This window comes from Desmodus rotundus, chromosome 10 (assembly GCF_022682495.2).
Source record: "Desmodus rotundus isolate HL8 chromosome 10, HLdesRot8A.1, whole genome shotgun sequence".
NCBI lineage: Eukaryota > Metazoa > Chordata > Mammalia > Chiroptera > Phyllostomidae > Desmodus > Desmodus rotundus.
In genome coordinates this window covers 46466102-46488380 of record NC_071396.1, presented here as the reverse complement: position 1 = coordinate 46488380, position 22279 = coordinate 46466102, and the positions used below count along the sequence as shown (strand labels likewise).

General features: G+C 41.1%; 1 protein-coding gene across 1 annotated transcript; it reads left to right on the top strand.

The window, feature by feature from the left end:
* The first annotated feature begins 537 nt into the window (after positions 1-537).
* On the top strand, positions 538-21397 carry PPP2CA (protein phosphatase 2 catalytic subunit alpha). The gene is made up of 7 exons (XM_024575134.4): positions 538-886; positions 14362-14571; positions 17301-17474; positions 17966-18055; positions 18590-18751; positions 19853-19971; positions 20649-21397. The coding sequence occupies exons 1-7, from the start codon at positions 785-787 to the stop codon at positions 20719-20721; spliced, it is 930 nt and encodes a 309-aa protein (XP_024430902.1). The 5' UTR covers positions 538-784; the 3' UTR covers positions 20722-21397.
* The last annotated feature ends 882 nt before the right edge of the window (positions 21398-22279 follow it).

Genomic DNA, 22279 nt, shown 5'->3' with positions numbered 1-22279 from the left:
ATTACAAAGTGCGAACCAGCGGCGGAGGTGGCCTCCAACCAGACTACCACTGGGCGCCCGCTCCTGCCACAAAGAGGAGGGAATCCCAAGCAATTCCAGCGCTGTTGCACCGCGGAGGAGGAGTAGGGGCCCTTTCCCATCTGGTTGAAGTCGCGGAGCAAAGAGCCAAGGAGGCCGCCTTTTGTAAAATGTTTCTGGCAGCTAGGAGGCTCCCTGGCAGCGAGGACTGCGCCTGCGCCAGGCCCGCTCCCGCACCCTGCGAGACGTAGTGCTCGAGGGTTAGTCCTGTTCCCCAGCTGCGTTCACCTAGCTCGCTGGTACTCGGCCCGCCCTTTCTCCGGGACCCCACCCTTCCGAGCGACCGCGCCCTAAAGCAGAAGGTGCCTCAGTCACCAGCGGCTACCTCGCGCCTGCGCCGTAGCCTCTGCTTTCCGCCCCCACTCGGACCCGGGGGCCGGTCCAGGCCGGCTCTGCAGTTGCGCAGCGCGCGTCACCGCCCTCCTACCCCTCCGCGCTGGGCCGCCTCCTGACGCCGGGCGTGACGTAACCACGCCGGCGGCCGCCATTACAGAGAGCCGAGCTCCGGGGGTAGAGCGAGAGGAGGAGGGCAGCGGCCTGTGGCCGAGCTTCGAGGGGAGCGCCAGCGGGCCAGCGCTAGCGCCGAGCAACCGCTAGTGACCACAGAAGTACTCCGGAAACCGGCGGCGGCCTGTGCGTGTGGCCCGTGTGCGGGCGGCGGCGCGGGAGTAGCGCGGAGCGGCAGCCGGTTCGGGCGGGTGTCATCATGGACGAGAAGGTATTCACCAAGGAGCTGGACCAGTGGATCGAGCAGCTGAATGAGTGCAAGCAGCTCTCCGAGCCCCAGGTCAAGAGCCTTTGCGAGAAGGTGAGCTACTCTCCGGCTGCGGGAGCCGCCGTGGGCTGAGCCCGCCGAGGAGGCGGTCGTGGGGAAGGTGCAACATGGCGGAGGCCGCGGGCTCGGGTCTCCCGAGCCTCTCAGACCGGCGTCCGGCGCGGTGAGGCCCGCCGGTGATTGCCGGGCGACCCGGCGCCCCCTGCCTCTCGCGCGGAGATTGGTTTTCCCTGCTCCTGCCGCCTAAAATGGCGCCTTTCCCCCAACTCAGGGCTTCGGAGCCTCCCGGCCTTCGCGTCGGGCGCGGTGCGGTGGCAGCAGAGACCCTGGGTTGGGGACGGTTTTGAGATCCGGGTGAGAGGACTTGAGCTCTGTGTCGTGGGAACGGAGCCTGGGACTCTCCTGTGAGGTGGGGAAGAGGCTTTTTACTTGGACTCGGCACCAAGCCTTAGCCCCAGAGCTGCCCAGAGGATCCCCCAAAGGCAAGCTTGCACGCCAGCCCGCAGGACCCAGCTAAAGGTCGCACCGCTTTCGTGCTCTCCGGGTGCTTTGTGCTAAACTCACCGAGCAGCCTTTTCCAGAGACTTTCTAAAGGCGCGTTTTTTAAGAATTTAAAAATCTCTAACCTAGTTTCTACGAAGGTCGTGGTGGTAGCTGTAGGGAGGAGTATGCCTTATTTTTCATAGTTGCTACAAGTGGAGAATTCGGTGAGTCATACTATATAAGGAGTTTGGGGATTGGAAATCAAGTGTCAGTTGAATTTATGATTTATATGCTGACTCAAGTTGGGTAGTGTGGAAACCCTTGTCCAAGCCTAACGTACTAGGCATTTTGCCATTTATTTTTTAAATGAGCAGCGTAAACTGTAAAAGCAGCAAGTGTTTTATATACTGGCTCTTTGTTGGAAAAGTTCACTCTTTGTGTTTTTGTGGCTTCAGGCAGTGGTAGTAGTAATAACAAAAAGCTGTCGATGGAGCCCTTACCGTATTCCAGACATTGTGCTTAGTGTTTAATTTACCTCACAGATGCCGAACATAGAATCTTGGAGTCCATTTAAAGTCCGTTTTAATTTTCCTTTTCAAAATTAACTTGGCAGCGTTTTGTTTTAGTACAGAATTGTGGAATATGTTCTCATTTTGCGTTAGTGAAGAGAGTTATTGGAGAGTAATTATGCCGACTGGTTTGTGGTTCGATGCGAAAATTAGGTTCATGAGTTCGGCGACTGTGCCCTGAAACAGGCGTTCTGAGGAACCACGCCGGAAGTCGCGATTTAAGGGGGTCGAGTTCGGGCGCGTTTATCCGAAGCCAGAACAAAACTGCCCCGGTTGATGAGGTGGCACATCATCTGTAGGAGCTGCCTGTTAACGCTGACTTCTTGACCCTTCATTCTCTTGCATCAAATGAGGGTGGTGTTTGTTTTAAAGATTTAGAAGCAAGTTTTAAACTATTTAATGTACCTTATTAGGTCTTAATTTCTGGTGGCATAAGTGGTTATTTTAATGACTTTTAGAGTTCAGTACTTCACATAAAGATTCTGAGTCAGCCATTGGCTAGGTGACTAGTCACTTGTATAGAAAATATAGAACTAGGGCCCTGGCTGGTGTGGTTCAGTGGGTTGAGCTCCAGCCTGCAAACCAAGGGGTTGACGGTTGGATTCCCAGGCAGGGCGCACGCCTGGGTTGCGGGCCAGGTCCCCAGTAAGGGGCGCTCAAGACGCAGCGACACACTGATGTTTTTCTCCCTCCTTTACCCTTTCTCTAAAAATAAATAAAACCTTTTATATATAAAACTAGAGTTCAAAAAGATCTTTCAGGGTCTCTTCTAATCTAAGATTATACAATTTTATTTAAAATTAGTGCTTTGTGTTTACGTATTGAAAACTTACCGGATGTCCAATATTGCTCTCTGTTAATGTGAGGAGTGGAATCGGTGCAGAATGATCACATTTATTCTCACGGAGCCTGCATCTAGCTGGACGTCGTCAGTAGATGGGCCGGGAAGCGGCAGGTCGGAGACCGCAGAAGAAACGCTGGGCGCACGGTGGGCGGCTGGAGTTCGGTGCGTCTGTCTCCGTGAGACTGAGACGCGCGATCAGTCGGTTTGTGCTTGGATCCCCATTGCTCATCCTGCTTGTCTAGATTTGGTTCCTAAGAGTCAGAAAGATGGAAATAATATTTGGAGTTAGGTTTCCAAGCAATGGATCCTTTGGGGGGATATCATCACACAGCCTTCCTTCTGTGCTTTAGCTTGTATTTCAACTTTTTTGGTATAATATTAATTTTCCAAACTAAATTAACTTGGCTGCTTTTTGGGTGTATGGGAGGAGTTAGGGTACATGACTTGAAATGATCTTTTGTACGTACAAGTCTTTCTAGTAAAACAAAAGTTTTCACTGTTAATATTTGTATGACCAGTAACACATCTGGTGAGAGCCACATTTTGAAAATCTTGAGGGAAAATTTTCATTCGTACAGTGATTTTCTTTTTTTGTTTAAGGAAAGATATTTGTTGGAAATAGCTATTAGGTAATAGTTGATAATTTCTTTGATTATGAGAAGGAATGCTAATTTTAAAGCCTTCTATATACCTGAAAATGCCTGATCTGAATGAAATATTTAAAGTTAAATACAATAGTAAAGATTACCATAAGATTACTGTAATTAAAAAATGCAGAGGTTATTATCATGGTATTCATCAACAATGAGCAATGTCAGGTGTTCACATGCAGAGGATCCGAGTGTGCACGGTGTAAACAGGGGTGGACATGCTTTTTATGTGATTAGCTAGTTAGACTCCCCCCCACACACCCGCCAACATGTGATTAAGGTTTACAGCAAAGCTGTAAGGTGTGTGTGTGCGTGTACACACGTGTGTGCAGTATACCTTGTCATTTGGTGGGTTCTAATTTGTTGATTGTTTAAAAATTTGTGGTTAGTGAATGTAGTTTTTTCTCAGGCACAGTCAGCAACATTACTACATCTGTGCAACGGGGCTGGTATGTTTCCCTCTATGGGTTGGAAGAAAATATTAGTGTCATCTTGCTTTTGCATTAACTGCAGTAAACAGTCTTTTTTTTATTATATGACTTCAGCAGTGGTTTAATTTAGGGATGACTTTGGGCTTTGGGCTTTCAGGTCTTACCAAACTTGTGGAGAATGCTGTTTGATAGCCAGATTTTTTCACAGCAGTTCTTTAGGTATGCTGTTTTCCATTGCTCTACCAGCACTATAAATAAAATGCAGTCATTAAGGCTTCTCTTAGTTGTAACATTTCTTGAGTGAGTATGTGTAAAGCAAACCCCTTCTCTCTACTTGGATGGGCTGCAAATATTTGACCAAGGATAAATTCCTTTATGAAGTGGGTAATAAGTTTTTGCTAGTCTGTGTATGTTTGATTTAAAACATTGTTTGGTTCATTTACATAAAGTGACTTGAATATTGAGAACAAACAGTTGGCAGGGAAGCATGACAGGGAATGATATGCTCACTGTACTTTCACATGCACGGTGGTCTGACGAGTTCATGAGACAGGCATTGTCCTCAGTGATAAATAGAAACCAGGGGCTGGGGAAGGTAAAGGTGTGGGCTGCGGGGCTAAGTGGGCACTGCCTAGGCTCGTGGGTTCTAAGACCAACGTGAGCCTTGCTTCACAGCCCCCTTTCCTTTCTAAGATAGTGTTAATAATGAAAGATGCAGGTGAATTGGGACCACAGCGAATTGTAGAATCAAAAACTCTGTAAAATAAAGCATTAATTTTATTTTGATTGCTTGAAAGCTCCTTATTCCTGTCACATACTATTGCTTCACTTTGTCCTAGAGGAGTAAGCAGTAATTATTCTTCAATTTTGGATGTGGCTAACTGCATTTGCCCCTCAAATAAGATTAATGACTTGAAAACCCCAGTTTATTTTCTGTGTATTCGCAGATAGCATAAATTGTGATCCAGAGACGAGCTCTGACATACTCTGATAAAGCATACCTAGTGTTTACATTGTTCATTACCACTTGTAAAATGCCTGTCTTTGGATCCCCATAGCTTCCTCAGTCAGAGCTGGTGGTGCTGTGCGTTTCCTGGTCTCCCAGGCTTAGAGCGGTGACGGTTCTGAGTTGACTTAATGAGGAAGCACCAAGAACGTGAACAGTCTGCTGTTCGTACACACAGGCTCCCCGCCTCTCCCTTTGTTCCTCAGAGTCGAGAGTCCTGTGCCTGCAAACGCTGGCAGGAGGGCCCAGGCGAAACTGCTGCTGCAGAGAGCGGTGAGCACTGCTCAGTGTGCGGGGCAGCATTTGCATCACCAGTCTGCTACTCCCCCCTTTTGGAACAGCAGACGTTTCCCCATCTCATTGTGATCCATGTGGAGTGTTTATTTCGTTTAGAGGAGATAAGCTAGGAAAACCAGGAGACTTGGGGTTTGGGCTGAAGTAATGGTGGGCAGGGGTCTTTTTTGAGGGTGCTGAGGAGAATAGGAAAAGTTTTGTGTGTCAGGAAAACCCTCCTCCATTTTTATTCTTTCTACTTTGATCTGGTTCTTATTTACACTTTTTTTCTTTATTCATTTCTCATTACCATCCTTGTCTGAAAAAGCCCTCAACCTGTGCTGTCCTACGCAAGCAAGATCAGATTTGGACTAGAAGTAGAAAGGGGAACACTTTCCTTTTGTTGCTATTTATTTATTTATTTCCAGAGAGAGGGGTAGGGATGGAGAGTAACATTAATGTGTAGTTGCCTCTCATATGACCCCCACTGAGGGCCTGGCCTGCAGCCCAGGCATGTGCCCTGACTGGGAATCGAACTAGTGATCCTTTGGTTCATAGCCAGCACTCAATCCACTGAGCTACACCAGCCAGGATTCTTTTGTTGTTTTAAACAGCTTTTCTTCTCAGCTGCAGAAGCAGAAGTAGTAGAAGAGGCTGAAGTAGAGAGTTCTGGCTTGCTAGTAAATGGCTAGGGTCTGAAAACCATAAAATAACTATCTGGGGTTAACAGCTTAATTTGTTCACAATACCAAGTTACTGTTGCCTAGTTGTGTATTGGTAATGTGGTTTGGAATGGAAGAACAGTGCAGGGACAGACATGTGTGTGTCTAAACTGTACGTGACCAGCTAGTCACCACTGAAGGTTGGAATTTTTACACTACTGTTTGGGGGCTGGACGAGGGTTGAGAAACTTTGTTCTGGAGTGCCCCTGGGAAAAGGTGGTTCACCAGCTAGAGTCAGAGAGAGAGTGCAGTCGGCAGAGGTTATCCAGTGCGATTGACGCGGTAAACTGACACTGTATGTGTTTTTGGAATTTGTTCAACCAAAATTTATTAAGCCCTTTTCACGTGCATTACTAGTTTTCTGTATGTAGCTTTGTCTAAATAGCATTATCATTCTTAGGAATTTGTTAGTTTATTTTGTGTTCTTAATAGCAGGGTTCCAGGTTAGTCAAGAGGTTGAATTTGTAAGGTTTTAGAACATTTGTGCTAGTGGCAATCGAGGGAATTTTATTTCTCTGTCACTTGTCGTTTGTAAACTATCAGTAATGCCCACCATCTATTTTGTTGAATCATTCTGACCTTATAAAAAGGCTTAAGTGCTTTAGGATAGAGTGGAATTTTAGTGTTGGAAGGAACCTTAAAGACCTTCTAGGCCAAGTCATCTTTTACAGATGCGGGAGGAAACAGGCCCAGAGGGATTGAATCTAGTTTGTGATGGATTGCTGTGGTGAGAATTTTAAACAACTGTATGTAGCAACATGTCTTAGTTTAGGAGGCTCACTTTTTTCCCTGTGCTGGAATGATTGGAAGTGTTGAATTCATGCACATGTGTAGGTTGGTTGGTAAAGATCAATGCCAGTCTGTTGCTTGAGAGACATATGGCTTTAAAGAAGACAGTCATTCATTTTGGTCAGAGGTGAAGATGATTATTTGAAGCATAATCATACAGATTTTAATCATAGAAGACCGAATTGTTCATAAAACATTAGAGGTATCTGTTCTGTATAGTTAATGAAAGACAAGTAGTATGAAGAAAGGTTTGATAATTGAAGAAAACGCAAACTCATTTGCTTCCAGGACTAATAATAAGCCTCCTTTATGTATCACACCAAAATGAAAATGTAGCCATAAAGGTTCATTTGTCATAAACCATAATTTTTTGCTGAGTTATGAAAACCAAAGAAACATACCTTTTATCTTTATAAAGCAGCAAAAAACAAAGTGAAATTTTCTTAGGATATTGAAAAATGTATTTTTGCTTGCAAACTTAATTACTTTGCTTTAAGTTAAAAAACTTCAAAAGTTTTAAAATATCCTCAATTATGTTTAAATTGAAAAGTAAAATTCAAAAATCGCCACTTTTTTTTTTCAGCTTCTTTTCCATCTTTATGGCTATATTGGTGAAGATGTACTCCACCGTGATTAGAGTAGGAGATGTTAAATTTACTTGAATTAGAGTTCCATTGAACATTAGAATCAGTAATCAGATTTTTAATAGAAAACTACATAAGAACATCATCCAACTCTGACTACCCAAAGAGTATGTGTGGACAATTTGTATAAGAGGAGAAATAACTACTAAATAAACATGGAATAAAAAGTTTGAACTCTAAATGAAAAGTGCCAGTTAAATCAGGAGATAACACTATATCTGAAATAGCTGAGAGTGGGTACATTTTTCCATTTATTATTGCATTGCAGGTTGGGCATAATACAGATTCTGTGTATGTGCTAGAACCATTTTAATACAGTTATACATATCTGCTAAATACAGGAAAAAGTTTTATGCATATAGTGTGTAATTTTTCCAGTTAACATCTGCAAGCATAAACAATAATGATCTCAGTTTATAAAGTTATCAGGGCCAGACCAATTGACCAGTGTCTTTTTACTGCTAGGCTCACCTGCAATAAATTACAGGTGAATTAGTGTCCTTCCCCCCCCCAACCCCCCACTCTCCTTGTCCAGAGACATTCTGACATAAAGTTGCAGTACAGCACCTCCAGCCAAACTTAATCTTCTAAGATATTCAGTTGTCCTGAATTTTATTTTCAATTACAATCTATTTAATCACAGAGCCACCCCTGCAGAGGTGGAGTTCAAGGTTGCGTACAGTAACAGGAGATCACAGTTTTGAAGTCTAGCAAAGGTTTAAAACCACAGGTGTACCATTTATGCAAGACACTGATTGCCTCAAACTGTGTATTGAGTCCTTACGAACATTTAAAAAATGAAGCAGTGCATCTAGGACAGTCAGTTGCACAATTCACAAAGCCCTGAAAAGTTTTTCCAGTGCCAACTAAAAATTGGCCATGAAACGTGAGTAAGCTTGAGACACCGAGTATTTTTTAAGATTCAACCAAGGATTGGCTAAACCATTGGAATGCCTCTGCTTATGAGTCCTATGTTCTTCCCTTCTTCCCCTTACAGTTTAGTTTAGTTTTGTTAATTTTTGGTGGTATTTGGTTGCACGTGGCTAGAATGCTTTGATCACTTTGCAAATCAGGAAAACCAGTGATCTAAAACTATGACAGGATCTTCAGTAGATTGGGTTGTCCGTTTTGGGTTGCTGGTTGTTGGGCCCCTCTAAAGACCTTCATTGTTCCTCCTTCGCCTCGCAAAACATTGATTAGAAGATGAGTCTGAGCGACGTGCCATCTCTTACAACTAATGCACGGTTAAAACTGGAATGGCCAGCCTAGTGTGTTTAAAAATCACCCACAAAAAAAGAGGTTCTTCCCAAAACCTGGAATTGCCGCTAAAGTGTCTGATCTTTATGATCGAAGCAATAAGCAGTTTGGTTCTTATAGTCTAAGAGGTCGGTGAGGGAGTTGAAACCCAGTCTCAAAACTCCGTATCCTGGGTGGAAAGAGAAGCTGGGGACTGATTGAGATGGCTGTGACTGTTCCCCCAACGTAGGAAGTTGAGCCAGTATATGCTTGACTATAATCTGAAGCCTGAGTTTAGGTTATGGGGTATAGGCCATACATGCAGGAGGAGGAGGTGGACAAGGGATCTGACAGTGGGGAGGTGGAAGCTGGACTTTGGAGAGAGACAGGAGCACTGCTGCTGGAAATGGCTGGGACTGAGGTACTAGAGGGGTGAGTGCATTGGCCACTTGCTCCACTGTGAACTCACTTCCTGAGCTGGAGATGTCTTTTTGACAGGTTTCACTTTGTTTTGACCTCCATTCTGTTGCTGCTGCTGGTGGTGGTGATACTTAGCTTTTTTTTTTTTTTAAAGATTCTATTTGTTTTTAGAGAGGGAGGGAGGGAGGGAGGGAGAAAGAGAGGGAGAAACATTGATTGGTTGCTTCCCTTACCTTACCAGGAACTCAGACTGCAATTGAGAATTGAACCAGGAACCTTTCATTTGGCAGGACGCACCAACCAGCTGAGCCACACCGGTCAGGGCACTCCTTGATTCTTAAATTGTACCTGGGTAGCCCACTAAGGGATGCAGCAAAGAAGTGGTCAGGCTCAGCCTATTGACGGCGTAGGTCGGTTGCTTAAGATAAGACATCTTAAGGCACAAAGTCAGCCCAAATGGCAGGGTTGGGGTATAGGATCCAGCCAGAAGGTCTTGCTTTGCCCTGGGTGGACAGATTCAGGGTCTTTGGTGTGTGGGTTTGGAGTGGTGAAACTAAGGATAAAGCAAACAGGAGCTGGTTCATTGCTTCAGAGGCAGCAGCAGCCCTAACAAAAAGCTCTGTAATCCAGTTGTGTAATACATAAGAAACTAAGAAATGTTCCTCCTACTGTTTGCTCTGTAATCCCACAATTGAAATTTTCTGAAAGGAAACAATACATGCATACATCTGTTCAGGAGGATATTACACAGCAGTTTAAAATGATTACTATAATGCTGTAGGAAATTGGGTTAGTGAATATGAAAATTAGAACACCAAACCAGACATAGACCAATTTGTAGACATGAGGTCTGTGTGTAGGTAAACACTGGAAGAAATGAGTAGTTTTGTAGATGTTGTAGAATTAAGACAACCATATTCCTAAAAGTTTCACCACTGAAATAAACAATTTGCATTCTTTTGATGTGAATAATTTTTCTGTAGTTGCAATTGTATTGTATTTTTAAATGTTGATAAATAAAACTGCATGAAAGTGTTGCATGTCTTTTCCTATGATACAGATTAAATAGAAATGATATCACTATTGTGTACCCTTAAGGAAATTAATATGTAAGTGGTTGGTAAATCTTTTGTTGGTTCATTTTCTTTTTCCTCTTTTATTTCCTTGAAAAATCTTGGCTTGGAGGATCTGGGAGGTCTAATTTAAGTCTGCTTTGTTTGTAGTTTCACGTTGTGGTGTTTAGGAACGGTCTGCATCTAAGAACGTCAAACGAGTCTGTAAGGTCGTTCACCCTTACACTTGATTGTTTCATAGTAGGTTGAAAAATACAGTTGTGTGATTCCTGAACCTGAACCCAGAATGCTGAGAGGATTTTGATAATAAATTAGTATCACCTTTGGGGAAAGGTGTAACTTTGCTTGAAGTGACTCTGAATTGTTTGGATATTAGGATGCTGTAAAATTTTAACCTCACATGGTTAGTTGGGATAAGCTCTTATTAATGGAATAGCCTATTTCTGTTTTAACCATGTTCTAGGAAGTTTTATATCAAATATTTTTCCCTTGAATTCATTCATTTCAGTCTTTGCCATTTGACTGAAATAAGTAGGGTTCCAATAAATAAAAAATCAGTATGATGCTAATTACGCTATTTTTTTTTTAAAGCTTAATCTTCGTTTATTTTCAGATTAGCTTTATTTTCAAATTAGCTAAGACATTTGAAGGTCTGGAAAAAATGTTTTAGGGAAAGCAACAAAAAGTTTGGGTGGTGTGTTTTGCTTTTGTTTCTGTGCATAATTCAGGTGACATGGGGTTTTAAGTTATAGCAGTCAGAATACCAGAAAGTGAAAAAATTAGTTACTAACATTTAAAAATCTCTAATCTTGTGACTTTGAAAGTCTGGTTCTACCATTTACTTTTGAGTATTAGGCTAGAGAGTTGACATTGTAATGATTGATGAAGGAAGGCCTGGGGGCTCTGAAGAAGACTCTTCAGAGGTCCCACTAGGTGACCCATTGCTGGGTTCCTTGAGGTGCTTGTGGGATTTACAAGGCCTGCCATTTTGTGATAGCACAGCTTCTGTCAGACCTCTTTTCATACGATTAGTTTTCCTGATTGTAAAATAACCTTTAATAAGGACATCTGCAGCCTTTAAGAATATTTTGGTATAGTAGCCATCTGGGAGCTGGTAAGTTGAGACAAAAAAAAAAAACCAAAACCAAAAACAACAACAAAAGGTGTATTTAGAAGTGGTTCTTTGTAAACATGAGTTTTTGTTAATATGTACTTTACTGCATCTGATATATACTACTGCTTTCTTCAGGATTTAATTATAATTGTTCTGGTCTGAAATTTGGTAGGAAGGAAAGAAAGCTTTGACTTTCCCAGGTTTAGCAGTTAAAATGTTCACTTTATAGATACAGTGTCGCTTCCATTTTGGAAGACCATTTGGTAGTGTCAACATAAAAAAATTCAAACTACTAAATATACTAAGGTCCACTTATAGTATCTTCTTTCAGGAAATGTGCCTGCATATGTGTATACAAGGGAGCAAATACTGGGCTATATATTGTAACTGCTCTGTGTGTCTCCCCCCCACCCCAATTTTATCATTCCTCGGGGAATACTGTGCACCCACTGTGAGAAATTAGCCAGGTCTATAGATATGCATTCTGAATTCCAAGATATTTGCCTTTTTCCCAAGATACATTTTTAAGGAGAAAAACAAACTGCTGAACCATACTGTTTCTAGTTTAAATATACAGTTATGTTTCTTTAGGCATATAATAGGCATTAAAATGTATAAACAGTGTTTTGAAAGGATATATATACATGGGAATGCTGTTGGTGGTTACTTTAGGCCCAAGGTGGGGAATGAGAGTGTGGACAGTGGTCAGTAACTTTTGCAAATTTCTTTGAAGTAGACCTGTCATTTCATTCACAGCTGTTTTCATTAGTGTATAGTAGGTGCTTAAAACACTAGATGTGGTATTAGTGCCAGACAGAGTTAGTAATAAAGTATGCCTAGCTAATTTATGCTTTTCAGTAGTAGTAAATCAGGGGAGGTTGGAATTACACTATAGAGATAGATTATATGTATTTCTTAAGAAATATCTCTTTGAGACACTGGATTTTTTCTACATTAAAAGTTAGGTCAGATTAATAACTAATTTTAGGTGTCAGTGGTGGGTGAATGTGCTGCAATAAGCTCCCCAAAATGTTTGGAGACTTGAAAATAGTGCTTCTTAAACTTGGCTGTACCTGGGAGCATCGGTATGGGGTAGAGTGGGGAGGGGAGACTTTAAAAAAATTATTTATGCTTGGATTCTACCCCCAAATATTTGACTTAATTGGGCGAGGAGAAGCTGGGGCTGATTGATTGATTTTGGTTAAAAAGAGCAAGTGAATTTTAATGTGTGGCTAAGGTTGCATACCACTGCCTTAAAACCAAGCCTGTCATACTTGGTTGTCGCTGGAAATATAGTGAGCAAAGACTCATTAGCAACAATTCTGAGTGGTAACTTCACCCTGTATTGCAGTGTTTTGCCTTTCCCTGACCAGCCTCCCACTGTGCATTCTGGAACACCATTCCATGATTTGGTCACACATAGATGGGGTACTCAATAAATGTTCATTGAATATGTGAAGTAAAACACCTTTAACCCATTCTCAAGACAAATTTCTTTTGCCTTAACGGCTCAACTGAAATCTGGCTATTTCAGAGGACGTCATTAAGGTACCTTCTCTGATGATAGCTCTCCCTGATGGGTGGGTGCTGCCTCCAGCTCCTCAAGGATAAAATTCCCTGTTTTTCAGGCTTCTGACCTCTACCTAGATATCTGGGCATCTTTCCTCACTGTTATTACTTGTTTCTTCATTCTCCAAAGAACGTCATAAGAATTTCCAGGCCTGCTGATGTCCTGGGAGATAACCATGGCTTTCTCTGAAGATGACCTTGGTTTAAGTTCTTGATCGATTTGACAAATATGTATGAAATGCCTTGTGTATCTCAGGCAATCTTCCAGCAAGGTGCTGTGTACGCAGTCCTGAATAAAATGAATCTGGTGAACATTTAAAATTGTTACTTTGATTGTTTGCATGGAACATAGATTAAGGCAGGAAAATGGAACAGGGAGTTCAGTGTGGGGGCCAGCACAGTAATCTAGTGAGATGATGGTGGCTTGGACCAGGGTAGTAGCATAAAAGATGAAGCAGATGGATTCGAGATGTGTTTCAGAAGGAGACTGGGCAAGACCTGCCTGTGGATTGGTCCATGAATTCTAGTGGCCTTTAAATTCTACTCCATCTCAGATCCACAACCATAGCCCTACCTCCAAAATACTAAATTCACTCATCAGGTTTTCTGCCACCAAATCTGTGTTCTAATACTACTTTGATTAGTCTTGTTGCTCAGTCTGTATCCATGCTTCGTTCTCCCCCATCATTTCCTACTTGGGGTGACCAACTGTTACGGTTTGCCTGAGGGCAGTGGAGGCATTTCCAGGGATGTGGGACTTTCAGTGTTAAAACCGGGGTAGTTAGTTACCCTAACCCCACCCCAGACCACCCTCTTCTCTACTCCTGTGTGTTGTGCTTCAGCCGTGTTGATTTTTCCCTCAACTCCTAGGACAGCCTACACTTTCGGCTGCCTGTATTGGACCTCCTCCCATTTGTTAGTTTTCATCCCCTTTCTGTATCTAATTCATTCTTTGGACCTCGAGCAGTTTTCCTAGCAGTGCCAGGGATTGTAATCCTGGAACACTGCTGCTTGCTTCAGCTTGTTTTAGCACTTAGCCCTTTCTTTTGTAATGATCATTTTTATTGTCTGCCTTTTCTGCCCTCCTCTGTGCTTTTCGGTCTTTCTTGTTTGTTGTGATTGATATCTTATTTAAAGTGTCCTGTACCAGTTACTCTCTCCCATTCTTTCATGGCATTTAACATAGTCTGTACTCTGTTACTTAGTTACTTGTTTGTGGGCCCTCACCCCACCACCCCACCACGGTAATGACTTGTTCACTGTACCTCCAGTCACTAGCACAGGGCCTGGCACATAGTATCACTCAGATAATTCAGCAAATGAATGATTATCTCCCAGTGCTCTTCACAATTTCTGCCATATAGTAAATGATCAGTAAGTGTGTGTTATAGCTGCTAATAATATAATCTCTTCAATTTTTACTTGGATGGCAGCTGATAGGCCTAAAAACTGATGCTGATGAGAGGAACAGGGAATATGCATCTTGATACACACTTTTTCTAAGACTCAAGAGGAGAGAGAACCAATGAGTAGAATCTTGCCCTCCTATTTTAATGGGATCATAATTGCCTACAATTTCATCTTACACTGAGCTCACCCCATGAGCTACATTAAGTGTAAATAAACATATGCTTGTTAATGTTTAATGTCTGATGTATTGGTTTATTTTTTTTCTCCATCTGTAGGCTAAAGAAATCCTGACAAAAGAATCCAACGTGCAAGAGGTTCGATGTCCAGTCACCGTCTGTGGAGATGTGCATGGGCAATTTCATGATCTCATGGAACTGTTTAGAATCGGTGGCAAATCACCAGATACAAATTACTTGTTTATGGGAGATTATGTTGACAGAGGATACTATTCAGTTGAAACAGTTACTCTGCTCGTAGCTCTTAAGGTGATTTCAATTTTTATGTTTGGATGTTTTAAACTGGGTGAAACAGTCTTCTTGGGTGTTCTTTTTCCCATGGATTTGTGATTTTCTCCATCTGAATGTTAGGTTTTAGAGTGAAACTTCAAATTTAGGAATGCAAGTATTCATGTTTGGGGCTTTCATAGGTATGTCTTCATTCTGAATAAGACAACGGTAAAAAAATTTTAAAAAGATATTCTTTAAGGAATAGAATACCTCTGATTATTTGAAAAAATATTAGAAGGCTAGTCAAATAGAAATTTTACATCAATAAATTGGGATGTGGAGAGGTAATATAATGACCTTTCTGGGTATTTTTGAAGTATTTTCAAGGAATAAGACATATCACTTGTTGGAATATTTATATCCTGTGACACAGTAATTTTATAATTTCATTAGAGGTAGAAATTCAAGAGGAAAAGAGCTTTATTTTTATAAGAACATAAAGTACAGCCTTGTTTTAATATCAGAAAAAGAATTGACCTAAATATCCAACAGTAAGTGAATACCTAAATTATGATTTATCTCAATGGACTAGTTTGCAGTCATTAGACATGACATGATAATCTAGAATAACAGAAATGGTCATTAAAGGAAGCAAGTCGCTTTATACCAGTTACAGCTTTGGCAAATGTTCAAAGATCTGACGGTGAAACACAAAATGGTAAATAGCTTTTAGTAGGTATGCTTCTGCTTTTCACTCAAAAGAAATAGTTCGAGTTTACCTTTTGGGGAGAAGATTGTATTAAATAATATGCAGAATGGTAAAACGGCCAAAGACTTCTGATAGTATTGGAGAAGCAGTGAGATGTGGTTTTGGCAAGAGCTGAGTTTTAGGCAGTTAATACAGTGTATGTGTTTGTGAAGCTGCTAATCTGAGTCATGAAAAGTGCTACAAACTATTTTTGGAGGTCATTATGCTCTGCATCTGTAAAATAAAGGAGTTAGGTTAAAGGATGGAAAGTTTTTGCAGTGGCTTTAGATATTAGGAGAGCAGCCTTACAAGCTAACCTGTACTTAAAGTCCAGGGTGAATCCCAGTGCTCAGAGACGGGGTGGATGTGGTACGTTTAAGAATTCATGTGCGAGGCTTTATAGGCTGAATTGTGCCACTACCGCCCCCAAATTTCCTATGTTGAAAACCTCAGAACCTCAGAATGTGACTATATTTGGAAATAGGGCCTTTAAAGAGGTAATTAAAGGTAAAATGAGGTCATATGGAGGGGCCCTGATCCAATGTGACTGGTGTCCTTAAAGAAGAGATTAGGACATAGATGCCGAGGAAAGGTGATGAGAGGACTTGTGGAGAAGGTGGGCATTTACTAGCCAAGGAGAGAGGCCTTCAGGTGCAACCAGCCTGCCAGCATCCTCTCAAACTGTGAGGAAATAAACTTCTATTGTTTAAGCCACCTAGTCATTGGTGCCTGTTATGATAGCCCTGGACAACTAGTATACTATGGCGGTGGGGGGGTGGGGGCTTCAGCATGTAGTGGTGGAACAGTTGGGTATCCATTTGCAAAAAAAAAAAAAAAAAACCAAACTTAGATACCTCATACCATACAAAAGGATCAGAATTGATCATAAACCTGAGTATGAGAGCTAAAGCTATGAAACTTCTAGAATAAAACATAGGAGAAAAATCTTTTAACTTTGGGTTAGGCATAGATTTCTTAGCTATGATACCAAAGGCACAATCCATTTTTTAAAAATTAATACATTGGACTTCATCGGAATTATTTTTTTCTTCAGAAGACATCACTGAGAAAAAAGTATTTGTAGTCATGTATTTTTTTAAAAACCTCCAAGATGATAGATAATTTAAAAATGGACAGAGTGTTTGGATAGTTCACCCAAGAATATATTTGAATGGTCAGTAAGCATATGAAAAGATGCTGAAAGTCATTGATCATCAGGGAAATGCAAATTAGAGTCACAGTTGCAGCCAGTTGAATGGCTGTCATCAATAAGGATGATAATACTAAATGTTAGTGAATTTGCGGAGATATTAGAGCCTTTATACATTGCTGATGGGAATGTAAAATGGTCCAGCCACTTTGAAAAACAGTTCAGCAGTTTCTTGAAAAATTAAACATATCCCTGTCATATGACCCAGCAATTACACTCAATGAGGAGTCTCCCCAAGAGAAATGAAAATACATGTTTATATAAAAACTTACATGCAAATGATTATGGCAACATTATTCATAATAGCCCCAAACCACAAGCAATCCAAGTGTTCATTCGACTGGTGATAGATAAAGAAACACAATGTGGTATAGCCATATAATGGAATACTGTGCAGAATAAAAAGTAACAAACCACTGACCTGTACACAGATGAGCCTGAAAAATACTCCGCTTAGTGAGAGAAGCCAAGCACAAAACAGCTGCACGTCGTATGATTACATTTGACATTTCTAGAAAAGAAAGTCTCACTAGGAAGTAAATCAGTGGTTGCTGGGAGTTGGAAGTGGCCTCAAATAGGCATGAGGAAAGTATCTTTTGGGGATAATGTAAAGGTGGTGGTAGCAGGAGTTTGGTCCTAGGTTGACAGGTACTCAAATGGACAAACGTCTTAGGTCTGTGGTTTCAGTTCAGTAAGGGCTTGATTTTAACAAAATTGGAACTCTGGATTTCCCAGTGGAAGGTTTGCTGAATTGTCATTTGATTTTGAAGGTGCCAGCATTTTATGTTGTTTTCTGTTTTGTTGTTTCAGGTTCGTTACCGTGAACGCATCACTATTCTTCGAGGGAATCATGAGAGCAGACAGATCACACAAGTATATGGTTTCTATGACGAGTGTTTAAGGAAATATGGAAATGCAAATGTTTGGAAATATTTTACAGATCTTTTTGACTATCTTCCTCTTACTGCTTTGGTGGATGGACAGGTATGTAGATCTTGTTAAAACTTACATTACTGATTCATTGCTTTCAGTATTGTGCTTTCTTACTGTTTAAGTGCCAGTAACTTACTTTTCCACCCTCACATCCCTTTGGGGCCTTTGTGAAGTGCCTTTGTATCAGGTCCTGACCTATGTGTTGAGACCACGAGGATGGAAGATATAACCCATTCATCCTCTCACACTGTTTCTGAACACATCTGGGAGGTGTCATTAAGGCACTTCCAAAAAAATTCTGTGAGAAGGAAGATAGTAGCCTATGTTGAGGGTGATGTCAGAGAAACATTTTCTTGCAGGACCTAACTGGTTGACGTGGAGACTGCATGAAGTAGCGATGGTTCATCAGGAAAAGGAGTATATTCCATAGTTCAGAGTAGGCTGCAGAGACAGGCCTGGTTGTGGCAGAACACAATGCCCGTGGGGACAAGTACGGTGGGCTGTGTTTTAGGTGGGGTTCACAGGATAAACCTCTCTTTCAGATCTTCTGTCTACACGGTGGCCTCTCGCCATCCATAGATACACTGGATCACATCAGAGCACTTGATCGCCTACAAGAAGTTCCCCATGAGGTAATTGGCTTTTATTTAGTGATAAAATGTTTTTAGCAAACCTCCTAAGAGAGAGGAAATATTTAATTGTAACTTAATTCATTATATATTTTCTCTCATTTAATTCTCAAAAACGACCCCATGTAGTGTGAGCACTCTTGTCCACCCCATTCTTCAGAAGCAGCTGACGTTAAGGAACCTGCCAAGATCACAACAGTTGCGGGACTGGGCTTAGGACATAGGGTGTCTTCAGAGTCTCTGCCTTAATTACCAGATACTGTACCGCCTAACATTGAAAGCTGGATATTATAGGCAGATGGATTACTTAGGGTGTGTTGCTATTGGGGCTCACTGATACAGCCTATTCCTCTTAAAGACATCAGAAAATAGTTTATTTGACACAGATGTTTGACTTGAGCTGTAAAACCTTTTACTGTTTTCAGCAAACACCACTTAAAAAGTGTGGCTTAGCAGAGTGCTGCTTCTAGAGAATTACTCAAATCATGTATTAACCATTTTTGCAAGAAGCTGTTTAAAACTGAACTTGTTCTTTAGGGTCCAATGTGTGACTTGCTGTGGTCAGATCCAGATGACCGTGGTGGTTGGGGGATATCTCCTCGAGGAGCTGGTTACACCTTTGGGCAGGATATTTCTGAGACATTTAATCATGCCAATGGCCTCACGTTGGTGTCCAGAGCTCACCAGCTGGTGATGGAGGTATGTTCTGTTCTTTGAAACCTGATTTGCTTTCTAAGCAAACGTAATGAAGGAAGATATTAGGGAGTTTAAATGAATGGTATTAATGAGAACATTCCATATATTCCTTCTGATGTTTCCCAGTATAGCCTGCACACTAGAATTAAAATCTCAAACTTTTGATCACAATGAAATTTGTAGTTAACACGTTTTTATTGTTTATTGGGTAACATTGGTTAGTAACATTATGTAAGTTTTAAGTGTACAGTCCTGTAATACATCATCTAAAATGTTGCAGTGTGTGCTCCCCACCCAAACCCAGTCTCCTTCTGTCACCATAGATTTGACACACATTAATGACGGGATAGTTCTTGGGATTTAAGAGCAGGAATGTAAGATTCAGGGGGCAGGAGAAAGGGGAATATAATATTTTATGATCCCAGTTTTGTTATTTTCTATATTTAACATACATGTGTGGAGGAGAATTTGGGAAGAAATGAACCAAAATAAGTAGTCCTTTGGATGGTAGGATTACAGATGATTTGAAAGAAGAGCAAGGGGAAATGGGCTCAAATTCTTGGCATAGAACGTTGATTTAGCATATTTGTAAAACTAGGGTCCTATTTATTAATATAGTTCTGTGATTATCAATAGAGTCTGATTTTGCTAAAGATAGGGAAAGAAATTGGTGAACAGTACTTTAAAAGTAACTCATTCGATCAAGTAGTCTGAGTGAAGCCAGAAATCCTTGAGGTCTCTATCCTTTGCACCTGGTTGGTGACCAGCTTGAGGGGGACCTTCATTTACGACTGAGGATAGAATGGTAAAGTTGAGGTCTCCTTGGAGAATGTATCTGCTTGTTCGGAGCCATTGCAATGAAAGAGGCTGATCAGACACTGCTATTTACAGAAGGCCACACACTTCAGAAGCATTTTATTCCTTGGTTATTGGTGCTGTTTATTTTTTAAGTTGTGTGAAGTACAGAAAATTATTAAATTATCCAAAAACAGCATTGATAGTTGTCAAGTCTTATGATATTTTTTTTCCTCTCAAGTGGAGTCACATTCGGTCACTTAAAAAAGGGAGTCAAGTGAGTTTTTATGTCCTTTCTTTTCTCTGTAGGGATATAACTGGTGCCATGACCGGAATGTAGTAACGATTTTCAGTGCTCCAAACTATTGTTATCGTTGTGGTAACCAAGCTGCAATCATGGAACTTGATGATACTCTGAAATACTCTTTGTAAGTATCTACACCTGAGTAGTTGGTTGCCATTACTATGGCAGAATTAAGAGTTGAAAAGCTCATGCTAAATCCATTCCAGTTTGATTTTTAAGTTTCCTTTGAAACAGACCTATGGTATTTTGAAATACGTCAACAGAAACTTGTGATATATAGACCCTAATATGAATTATAATTTTTAAAAGATTTTAATTATTTTTAGAGAGAGGTGAAGGGAGGGAGAAAGGGAGGGAGAAAAACATCATTGTGTGGTTGCCTCTCGCACACCCCCAACTGGGGACCTGGCTACAACCCAGGCATGTTCACTGACTGGGAATCGAACTAGCGACCCTTTGGTTCGCAGGCCAGCACTCAGTCCACTGAGCCACACCAGCCAGGTCTGAATTACAACTTTTAAACCTATGTTTTATTTATTTAGTAGAGCCCATCTTTCAGGGAAGCCCAGTATATAAAAGCACATCCTCTCTGGCTCAGGTTACCGTGGCTTGTTGATGAGGTATTCAGCTAGAAGACCCTTACTAAATGCATGAGGAGGCTACAATTAGTCTCTGTTACACTGAGGCAAGTTGAAATTGGATAGGGAAAATCTGTGTAGAATTTGAGACTGTTGTCCTTGGTTTTGACTTGTCAGTACATTGATGTCTTAGAGTATAAACAAATTGCGTCTTGTTTTTCAGCTTGCAGTTTGACCCAGCACCTCGCAGGGGTGAGCCCCACGTTACTCGTCGTACCCCAGACTACTTCCTGTAATGAAATTTTAAACTTGTACAGTATTGCCATGAACCATATATTGACCTAATGGAAATGGGAAGAGCAACAGTAACTCCAAAGTGTCAGAGAATAGTTAACATTCAAAAAACTTGTTTTCACACGGACCAAAAGATGTGCCATATAAAAATACAAAGCCTCTTGTCATCAACAGCCGTGACCACTTTAGAATGAACCAGTTCATTGCATGCTGAAGCGACATTGTTGGTCAAGAAACCAGTTTCTGGCATAGCGTTATTTGTAGTTACTTTTGCTTTCTCTGAGAGACTGCAGATAATAAGATGTAAACATTAACACCTCGTGAATACAATTTAACTTCCATTTAGCTATAGCTTTACTCAGCATGACTGTAGATAAGGGTAGCAACAATCATTGGAGCTTAATGAACATTTTTAAAAATAAGTACCAAGGCCTCCCCTCTACTTGTGAGTTTTGAAATCGTTCTGTTTGTTTTCAGGGATACCGTTTAATTTAATTGTATGATTTGTCTGCACTCAAGTTTATTTCCCTTCTCAAATCTCAGCCTCATGTTGTTTTTTGTTACTGTCAGAACCTGGTGAGTTGTTTTGAACAGAATGTTTTTTTTTCCCTACTGTAAGACGACGCTGCTGCACAAGGGCGCTGCAGTGTTTTTCATAATAAACTCGTGAACTAAGAACCGAGGAAGTCAAATTTTAATTGTATTAATGGGCAAGACTGGTGCTGTTTACTTAAAAGATACATCAATTGATAAATTTTAGAATTTGTAGAATTCTAGGTAAAGAAAAATAAAAATCAAGGCCATTACATGATCTCTGTGGTAACTCCTTGGCATTCTTCAGGTGAGCTTCATGACTTAATCTGCAGTTCGGGTAGCACAAGTTATCACGTTGGCGGTGTCCTCTTTGTGGGTTCTTCCTGCGCATTGACTCGTCTGTGAGAAAGGAGGTCTGCCTGCTACTTCAGTGAGACTGGACTCTAAAACCGTGTGACTTGAGATTTAAATTTGGGGGGTTTTGTTTTAATAAAATAGCACGTTTTCAGGTAGAATTTAACAAACTAATGTGTCTATCAGTCGGTGCAGTTTCTGGTTATAAATATAATACTGCTATGTATGTTATACGGACTCTTTAAGATGATTGACAGATGGGTAATTTCTTAACAGATATTTCACCACATGTGATACGACCTAAAGTTAAATTTGTCTCATAAGAGAGTGGTGACAGCATTATCCTGTATTGAGCTCCTGAAGTGATCCTTGCTGAATCAAATAGGGAACTATCGCTGGATCATGGTTTAGTGCTGAGGTACACTCACCCAGGGACAAAGATGGCGTTTGAAGTGAAGGGCAGTCCTAAGCACTTACAGAGCGGTTTCCCCCCCTTTTATCCTTTGAGTGGGATTTGGAAGTTAAAGCAGTTCTCCTGTGGAAACTAGTACTGGATAATCTTAAACTATCGGGGTAAACTTCGGGACACTTATTATTTGTGTGAGTGTAGTAATAAAAGTTTTTTTGCTTTGTACTGTGTTGAATTTGGAACTGATAAGAGGTTTTCACCTT